Below are 10,367 nucleotides of genomic sequence, written 5' to 3' on the forward strand. Positions count from 1 at the left end.
ATAGTTAAATTCAATACTATACAAATATGTGTTAATTATTATAAAATAATTAACACATACTATAACAATAAGGGAAAACTCTATTCCCACTGACAATATTTCTCGATTGTTTATATTAAATTGCTTTTTATTTTTATTTAGTGTTTAATAAAATATTTTTAAATGAATTTGTGATTTAGGGCCTATTTGGAATTACGGTGGGAGGTTTAAAAAGTGCGGTAGAACGGTATAAATTACTTATATGATAAAATTTATTTGTTTGGTAGTTTTATATTAAAGTACTTCTAAATCAAGAAAAAGTAGAAAACTATGTTTCAACAAAAGCAGCACAATGATGCTTTTTGTCAGAAACACTTTAGAAAAAGTAATCCATATTTTACCGTGCTATGTACATTACGAAATGACCCTCGTCATTTTAGCACAATGACAATTTTATCAATCTATATTTTTTATTATTCCCGTATAATTTACTCAAGACTTTGCCCATTAATATTTTTCATTTTTCTCCTATTACTTATGCATCGTTGAAGAAATTTTATTTTTCATTATAATTATTGAAAAATCTATTTGACTATTTTTGTTATTATTTTATTATAATATTTTATTTTTATCAAATATATGCCCTTTTATGTCATTTTTATGTCAAAAAGTATTTTTTAAATTTATTTCTCAACAAATTAGTATGTTTAAAAGTGTTATAGACATACGGATACCAAACAATAAATAGCTTTTTAATAGTAGAGCTTATTGCATTAAGTTCTAAGTTATAAACTTTAAGTTAAAAGTAATATTTTCTACCGCAATCTCAAACCTGCATTTAAAAAAAAATGTTTAAGAAGTTTAAAAAAATGTTTGGAAAAAAAAAAATTTACACCTTCGATGACCACTTTCAATGACTTCCCTCGATGGGTGCAGTATCACCCTAATATAAATAAACTAATAGTTTTAGTATATATAACCATCATATTATTACTAACATATATAATTAATTATATAAATAAGTTAGATGTTAGTATAATAATATGAAATTAGACATTATAGTATGTTAATAAATTAAATATCGAGAAAATCATAATAATAGCAAACCAAATTGGAATTAGTAAAATTGAAAGTTTTTATTTTCATTATTAATCGATCTAATATCAATTTTCTAATTCTCAAAACCTATGTGTACTGATTGAATTATTAAATGAGCTATTTTATATATAGTTATTTTTTGTGTATTTTTTATACACTTTATTGATATAATTGGTCAAATTAATTATTTTATATTAAAAAAATAATTTAATTAATTACACTAATAAAATATATAAAAGATTTATAAAAATGACTGTGTATATAACTTTTCATAATAAATATGGCCAAAATGAGATCATGCTGTACGGTTAGGGAAATCTTTATTAAAACGACGTCATATTGCTTGCATATTTAAATCGAGATCGAGAAGCAAAACTCCTCACCTCAGCTGAGTTTTTGAGTCCATGGCGGAAGTGACCGAGCAAGCAAGCAGCGTAAGAGTTCTGTGCCCAAAGCTCGTTCTCCGCAAGAACGAACCGGGCCTCCAATGGCTAATCGGGTCCCCATTTCTCCCGCCACTCACCATCGTCTCCACACTCCGATGCATCCACACCCGGTCACCCCACGGTTTTCCCTCGCTCGATTACCTCAAAGAATCAGGTGCCAAATTCTTCTTTGCTTCTCAGGACACTAATAGATAAATACTTAAAAAAAAGATTACTTTTCTATTTCTTTCTTTTCACATTTTGCTCTAACTTCGTTGATTTGTCTTTTGTTTTTTCTTCCTTTTTGAAAAACTTATATCTTACGATTTGAGCAGAGGATATTCGGACGTTGCTACTTAAAGGTTTTGAAGTAATCGGAGCATTAGTTATTGGAAATTTGGAGGCCGAGAAGAACGCTAGCGAGGCAATCGATGCCGCCCGTAGATTGAAAAAGCTTCTTTCTGAAGGAGGAGTAAATCCAGAGGATGAGGAGATGATCGGTGCGGTTACTGATTTGAATAATACTAGAGAAGTTCAATTTTTCCGAACCAGATCGGAGAATTCAAGGAGCCTGGAATTAGTTACTTCGGTGGTATATGATGAACATCCGGAGAAGCATATTTGGGAGACGGGGTGTTTGCTGCGGTGCGAGCTTCCGATTAGGCTTCCAGTCTATTTTCCTGCAAAAAATTGGCCAGGTATATTGATCTTTGATAATATATTTTACTTGGTGTCCGTTGGCACCAATTACTTAGGGTAAATTGATTTTGCTTATCTACTTTTTGAAAAATATTGAGCTTTGGTATTGGTAGGGTCTCAAATTTACAATGATTTTTATAGAAATTATCATAACGATTGAAAAATGTATATATCATTTTAAAGTGACTTTATTTTTTATGCTATGAATTTATTTTTTATGCCAAGTAATTAAGGCCGGGACTTTTGAAGTACTGGACATTATGGTTGGGTGGTTTTGTTTGCGTAGACAATGGACTAACCAAGGAACAAGTTCCAAAAGCTCGTTCTTTCTTAATTGCATTGTCACGGGGGTACCGTAGAAGTTATGGTGGCTATTGGTCGTTGGAGATGAGAGATAGTGTCTAATAATGGTTGGAGGAGTGAAGTTGGAAGCATATACTTTTCCAACTTGTTAATTATATAATAGCCAAAAAATTGGAGCCTAATCAACTCCCAAATCAAAATCTGGGTCATAAGCCATGGTGTTTTTTTTTTTAATAAGTAAAGGGTCATAAGCCATGGTGTTAAGAAAAAGTGGCATGCTAGATGTTCTAATAACAAAAGTGGCTGACAGGGACAAATCCAGTTAAAAAAAGACTGGAATAAGAGCTGGCCTAAAGTCGTTAGTGTTTTAGGCGTTGTTGGTTTTATACTCCTTTGTTGGGTTATCTTGTTTTCAGAGCTTATAACTTTTTTGTTTTAGGTTTCATGTTGGAAATATCTAATCATTTCTCACTTTACTATTAGTCAGATGCATACATTAATGTAATCTAATGGATAGATACGTCTTTAGTTACTCCGTGGACATTTTGTTTATCAGATGCAGAGAAGATGTATTTGCGTGCGACTGAAGCAGTCGTTGCCAAGTTCAAAGACCCACAGGTTGTATATGTGGTAGAAACATTAAGCAAAGCCTCCACAGGAGTACCTCAACCTGTCATTCTTCGTGGTATAGAATTGGACTTTGACACAGCTCTTTCAAATATCAAACTGTTGGGTAAAGATGCTCATGATTCTGACCCAAAGTTTCTATCATGCGCACACTTCTGTTTGAAAAGTAAATCCGACAGACCAATTTTGTCTGCAGAGGTAAGAAATAGCATATAAGATTCGTTGAGGCATTATAGTTATCATATCTCTGGGAGCTTGAATAGTTGCCCCTTTATTAGGTCATTTGTATTACACTGCATCCTTTATATACAATCACAACCCTCAAGGACTATTATCATTCTCTTTCCATGAAAAATTCTGTTACTTAGAATGCAGATATAATTCAACTAAGCGTTCTGCTTAATAGCTCAGAAAAGTCTGAGAAATCCTCTTCACCCGTTGCAGAATATATTCCAGGTACTGATTTCAGTGTTTGCTTTCTTCTAATTATTTCTGTGTATTTGAATAGTTTTCATGGTCCCTGTTTTATTGTTGATTTGGTTCCTTAGACTCCTTTTTGAACTGTGGTTTCAGCTTTGGAAGAAGCCGGGCTTTTAGCTGTAAACTTTAAGCTAGGAGTGCTCTGTTATGCAGCCAAGGAGATTCCGGTGATGTATGCGGTTTCGAAGTTAATCATACCGGGTTTAGTTGATCAGTTGAATTCAATGAAGAATGTAATATTGCCCAATCTCTTAACAAAACATCCTCAGGTAAGGCAACCCATTAGACGGATGAAATTCTACGGTTCTTCATGTTGTTCATTGTGCTGCAACCCCAATTTTACCTTCATAAACATACATATATTAGTAGCACCACATGGTTCCTTTGCCTCTGATTCCCCCTCTCCTATCTTTCGCTGCCAGTTCTTTTGGTGAAGGCGTTATATTTGGATTGTGAAGCCTTGTCATTTCCATTACTCGCTCTAGGTATTCTCAGTCCTTGGACACCCTTGCTCATGTACCTCATGGGAATGAATCTGTACCCTCTCTCTCCACTCCTTATCTGTCAAGTGAGGAGATGCCATTTAATCCAATGACCATTGGTGCTTTTGCCTTGTGCTTTCATTATCACGATTCCATACAAGGTGTGGTATTACAATATATTCTTGTCAACAACAATTGTTCATCTACTTCCCAAAAAACAAAAAACAACTACTCATCTATTAATTCCGGAAGATTTTCGTGCTTATTGGATATTGCAAATGCATTTTCATATTTTTTTCCTTGGGTAGCTTAATCATATTCAGCATATCCCTTTTTTTGTTTCTGCCGAAATTTGATTTTTGTTGTTTTTCTCTTTTACAATTATTTTTCTAGAATACATCATCTAAATTCTCATGTTTTTCAAGTAACTGGAAGTTTATGCATTCGCAGCTTTGTCCCTATCACTTTAATCCTCCTGGAGTTTTGCATCCAATAACTGTTATTTATGAACTGAATTATGGGGAGACAGAAATGAAACAAGGTATGCAGCTTTTCAATGAACCTTCTCTGTTTTAGGCAATAACATATACCATGTACCTGGTAGGACCAGATAAAAGGAAGGACAGCCTTCTCAGAAGAATGTTCCTTGATGGTTGTGAAGTTCCTTCTAATACCATGCCCGCAGTTTGAAATAATGAAGTGTTTGACCTCATTGCTGAGCCATTCAGAGAGTTTTCCTTTTTGACCTTCAAGATTAAATGAAAAGAAGGAAAAAAAAATTCTTACCAACTTACATTTTTATTGATGAAAAGCATCCATATCTATTGTAAAGAACAATGTCCTCAGAAGACAGATGGTTGTCAGGTCGCAATTTAGAACCAACACTTTTAACTTGGACTCCTTGCCTCAAATGAAAAGTGCCAAAATATATTTCACTCAAATTGGTTCTTATTTTTTCTTTAAGAGGAGAATTGCATTGAGAAAGGAGTGTGCTTATCTATTTTGTAATTGGATGTGCTCCTCTTATTTAAGCTGTTAGTATCACATTTGAGATTCTCAACCTTATCCTAATTTAGTGTTACTTGGTTTTTGCAGTTGATATTAGAAAATCCCTGCACTTGAGGCTGGGACTACCTTCTGATCGTCCTCTCTTGAGAATTGCTAATGCCCTGGATTTTTCTACAACAAATGACAGTGCAAGGAATGACACAATACGAAAAGGTAACATTCTCAAATAGAGGGGCAACATTCTCTGGAGTCAATGTTGACCTTTTGACTTTTGACTTCTCCATTTCTCCCTTCATCTTTCTGTGTGTTGTTCAGTAACTTTTTGGCTGTCTATTTGATAATTCAGGTTCTACTTTGCTTAAAGATGTGCACGTTGGAATTCCAATCAGTGGTGGTTAGTCCCTCAGTGGCTTCTCTTTTTTCCCCTTCTTTTTCCTGCTTCCTCTCACTTGCATTTTTGCTGGATTTCTCCTGTCTTATGCAGTTCCTGGGGGTATTGTGTCTCTGATTCAAGGTTCTTATGAATACTATCATTATCTTCAAGACAGTTTCAATGATTCGGTAATGCAAGTTCTCTCTTTGAAGAGTATTTTAGCATTTTGTTGAACATACATATTAATCTGTGACATCCTCTAGAGGTATTATGTTATTTTTGATAAGTAAAAGATAAATATTATTGATCATAAGAGAACAGGCATGGCCCTTGTATACAGGAAGTATACATCAGGTACCTAAAAACACCTCTAGAGGTATTATTTGATAAAGAGCTTTGCTATTCATCATCCCACACATCACACATCACACATCACACTCCACACTTATTTTTATTTATTTTTGATTTTCTACCTCCTAAACTAGTTGAGTTCTTCTACTCACCACACATTTGTTAAGGAAATAAAAAATAAAAAAAATAAAAAAATCATGTGTGGTGTGGTGTGTGGGGATGATGAGTAGATTTTTTCTTTGATCAATTGAAAGTCCCCTTTCCATTCTTTCAGGATGGCAGGTTGGAAGAGCACAGAATTCATGTTTACAAATTACTGTGCTGACTTGTGCCAATAATTACATAGTTAATGCCATCTAAATTTAGAGTCTCTTTAATGTTTTGCTACTATAGTTTGCATTGAATATTATGTAATGTTTTACTTGATAATCATAATAAATTGTTAGACTACGAGTCATTAGATAGTTCATTTGTTTACCATTTTTGTGTTGTCCCCCACAAAGTGGTGTTTAAGATTGATACGTTCCTATCTAATTCTTTATGCATAGCCTTTCTTTAAGCTTAATATCTATCCTAGAATCATATAGCTTTTTTAAACTAAAGTATTAGCAAAGTGGTGTTTTGTGTTTTTGCTGATGTCTTTTATCTTAGGTTACTAAATTGATATAATTAGTGCTTCTCTCTCTCTCTCTCTCTCTGTGAATAGATTCAATTTTAATTGACATGGATTTGAAGATATTCTTCTTTGGCGATTTCTAGTTAGTCATTATTTTCAACTTAAGCAAAGAGGTTATTTGTTAAGTTACTGTAGGGGATCTCTGTATCTCACAAGACAGTGGGAGTCATATTTCTCTGCTTAAGATTGGAGTTAAACACATAGCACTTTGTATATGTCCCATATACTTGGCTCTTGCCTATTCTTATGATCAATAAAATTTTGTTTACCGTTTTAAAAAAAAAAAGATTGGATCAAGCATTGGTCAAGTTACTCTTATCATTTCCTTCAAATAAAATAAACACTTTTGGCAATGTTTGATGGAATATTCTTCTCTATCAATAGTAGGTTTTGGCAAATTAAATATTTCCATCATGATTATTTTTTGTACTCGAAGTCCTACTGAAGTAATTTAAATTTCACTTGCAAGGGCTGGGGTTGTGCTTACCGGTCCCTGCAGACTATCATTTCATGGTTCAGACTCCAACACTACTCCTCCATAGACGTTCCTTCACATAGGTATGAACAGTTCACTGCATAGAATGCAGAGCTCGAGAGTTTTTTTTTTCTCCTTTAACCTGTTTGGGGAAATTGCTCTACACGATGCGCTGCTTTTGAAGTTTGATTTTGATGAACTATGTTACCTGAAGTTGTATTGATTTTGATCTGTTATCAGTGCTTTATTAAGATTACCAGTATGGATCTAAAGGAAAATCACAACTATATGAATAGCGTCCTTGCTTATCTTTATGGTGTCAATGTCATACCATCAAATCTTATGAACCAATTTAATTTATCAGGGAAATACAGCAGGCACTTGTAGAGATTGGCGATAAAGATGCTTCTTTTATTGGATCACGCGAATGGATTGGTGCCATTGAGTTGAGCTTTGTTTTAGACAAACTTCTAGGTGTAAGTATATCAAATTAAGCAATCGATATTTCTGTAGGTTATCAAAGTGGTGCTCCCAAGGTATATTTAATGGATTGCATTTTGACACAAATGTGCTAAACGAGTTTGACAGGGTTTGTTGCTGCTTTGAACAGGTCAGCTGCAGAGTCATAAACGTTACTTCTGGAGCTGAGCTTCCTGAAAAATGTCGAGAGCTGGCCTTGCACTTTGAGAATCAGGGAACGCCCATCATGATCGGTTAGTCAAGATAAAACATACTTTTTTCTTTTACTTTATCTGCCGTCTACTTGAGGGTTCTTAGGTAAAGATGTAGTGACTAATTACCTCTTAGGGTGCTCAGCATAGTGGTCAAGGGGCAGGCTTGGGATAAGTTGTATACTCAGACATGCAGGGTTTGATTCCACACTAGGAGTTTCTCTAGATTTCTTGATTCACAATTCTGATAGATAGGGTCGTGTATCCAGGGTTTACTCTCCAGTATTGGGTCCAAAAGGCCCCTGCCTTGGTGAGGTTCCATGTTATACCCAAAAACCAACTCCTACTGCATCTTGCAGTATCAACACAATTACCTGCTGAATATTAACCTCCTAACTAAAATTATGTTGGGCTCCCCAAAAGGTGCATTAGATTGTATGAATTGTTATTTACCAGAAATAGACACAATCGTCACTTTAATAAGTATTCATATAAACATAGGTGGAGGTGTTCTTGCATATACGCTATTGGGAGTCGATTACAATGAAGCAAGTGGAGATTGTGCATTCCTTATACTCGATCCTCATTATACCGGCAATGAAGACCTGAAGAAAATTGTAAATGGCGGGTGGTGTGGGTGGAAGAAGTCTGTTGACAGCAAGGGAAGGAGTTTCTTCTTACATGATAAGTTCTATAATCTTCTGTTGCCACAGCGGCCCAATATGGTATGATTTTACAATTCTGATTAGTACAAGAGAGGTGGAGTTTCTGCCAACTTGGGAACTTTGAACTCCTAAGCAGAACAGGCAGCTTTCAGCAAGTTAACAAGCGGTAAGAGATATTGTCCTATGTTTAATACATACATAGATGCATACACACACATAATTCAACAATAGTAAGAATTATCTTCTTAATATTTTGTTCTGTAATTTTAATGCTGTCTGCTGTGCTGAATTGCTTCCTCATTGCCATTGTTTCTGGCTGATTTTGGCTTGTGTTCAACTGAGGAATAAAAGCTATTCGCCTTAATTTATTTATTCAAAGAACAATGTGCAAAGCTAATATAATCAGCAAGTGCATAAAAAGTAAAAACGTTGAACTCGATTGTATAAATACCCCTATGCCCAACTTTTTATAAGAAAGTGAAGAGTAACACAATGGGAGAGAGGTAAGAAATATGAAGCATTATGTAATTCTGTGTCAAACTCAGAAGGTACATTTTTGGAATTTTGCTTTTAGACAAAGGAAATATTATTATACTCCAATGTTGACGTGATATTGCCTATCAGCAATGCTACAATGTGGGTGTAGCATATAATATAATTCCTTAATATATTTTGAAAATTACAAAAAAAATAAAAGTAGTGAGTTTCCATGATTTATTGGTAGAAACCTCTCCATGAAAGATTTGCTTTACTCTAAAAGCATCAGATTCACGCAAGAGATATGTGATTAAAAATATACAAGAGACAAAGTTACCATATGAAGTAGGAGCGAGTGATTATTTTCAAGGAATGTCATCACTAAACCCAATCGAGATCTAGTAAAAGGGTTCTGTTTGGATATAATAAGTGTTTTATCTCATCTTATCTTAGTATTATAGTCTTTTCAAATTTTCATATTAAATATAATAAATAATTTAATTTTTTTAAATATTAAAATAATAATAATATTAAAATATAATATTTTAATAATATTTTATTCAATTTTCATTTCAACTAATTTTATCTTAACTTACTATCCAAACGGTACTTAAAATAAACAAAAATAATATGGCAAAAAATAAAACGTTATTTCTCCGAAGTTAAAAAGGTCTCTCGTTATTTTTAATGACTATTAGATAATCACAAGGGTGATAAAAAATGGGTGAACATATATAATAAAATATATAAATAAGTTAGACTAACATATCATGACATACATAATCAAATACTATATCACTATATGGTATTATAAAATTAGTGATTATGCTATATTATCACTAACATTTATTATTAGTAGATAGCTATATACATATTATTATATCATTATATCACTATATAGTATATATATAGTATTAGTATAGTATACTGATATTATATATAATGGGCCATAATGGGCGTGGATTACTAATTGTATATATTGGTATTAATACTAAGTATACTATTAGTAATCTACTATATATAAATAACTATATATTATAATATACTATAATATATCCGTATATTATTATATACAATAACATATACATATAATGTATTGAAAAAATAGGAACAAAATCGATAAAATTGGAAGCATCGGTTTATAGATATAAATGGTGCAGTATCGGTTTTTTAAATCTTAAAATCAGTATATACTAATTTCGTTATAAAATATATCCAAAATCAGACCCGTTACACCCCTAGATGATTGGAGATTTTCATTTAATTCCAATTTAAAGCATAATTACAGTTTGACCATACTAAGATTAACGTGACAAGATTTCAACGATCATACTTTTAAAGAACACGTATTGAAAATTGAAATACATGTTTTAGATTTGGGCTCTAACTCTTAAGTGATAGATTGTTAAAGCGTAAGGGATTTAATAAATGTGACTAGCGTTGATAAACTTAAAAAAAGAAAATAATTATTTATTAATAAGTAATTTGTATAGGTTTAAAGTGTATAAAAGCTAAACTTTTTTCGAATTTTACTTTTTTTCAAAAATTGCCACTTTAGAACTAAATCTAGCATTAGTC

The 10,367-nt window shown here is 33.0% G+C and overlaps 1 protein-coding gene across 1 annotated transcript; it reads left to right on the plus strand.

The window, feature by feature from the left end:
• The first annotated feature begins 1,446 nt into the window (after positions 1 to 1,446).
• LOC122290233 (probable Ufm1-specific protease) lies at positions 1,447 to 8,690 on the plus strand. The gene is made up of 13 exons (XM_043097828.1): positions 1,447 to 1,677; positions 1,838 to 2,200; positions 3,061 to 3,329; positions 3,500 to 3,587; positions 3,705 to 3,880; positions 4,544 to 4,634; positions 5,189 to 5,314; positions 5,448 to 5,495; positions 5,586 to 5,662; positions 6,971 to 7,059; positions 7,341 to 7,452; positions 7,587 to 7,689; positions 8,149 to 8,690. Exons 1-13 carry the CDS (start codon positions 1,482 to 1,484, stop codon positions 8,376 to 8,378), a joined length of 1,968 nt encoding a protein of 655 aa, XP_042953762.1. The 5' UTR covers positions 1,447 to 1,481; the 3' UTR covers positions 8,379 to 8,690.
• Positions 8,691 to 10,367: the final 1,677 nt, after the last annotated feature.

The sequence above is a fragment of the Carya illinoinensis genome, chromosome 12 (assembly GCF_018687715.1).
Source record: "Carya illinoinensis cultivar Pawnee chromosome 12, C.illinoinensisPawnee_v1, whole genome shotgun sequence".
Taxonomy (NCBI): domain Eukaryota; kingdom Viridiplantae; phylum Streptophyta; class Magnoliopsida; order Fagales; family Juglandaceae; genus Carya; species Carya illinoinensis.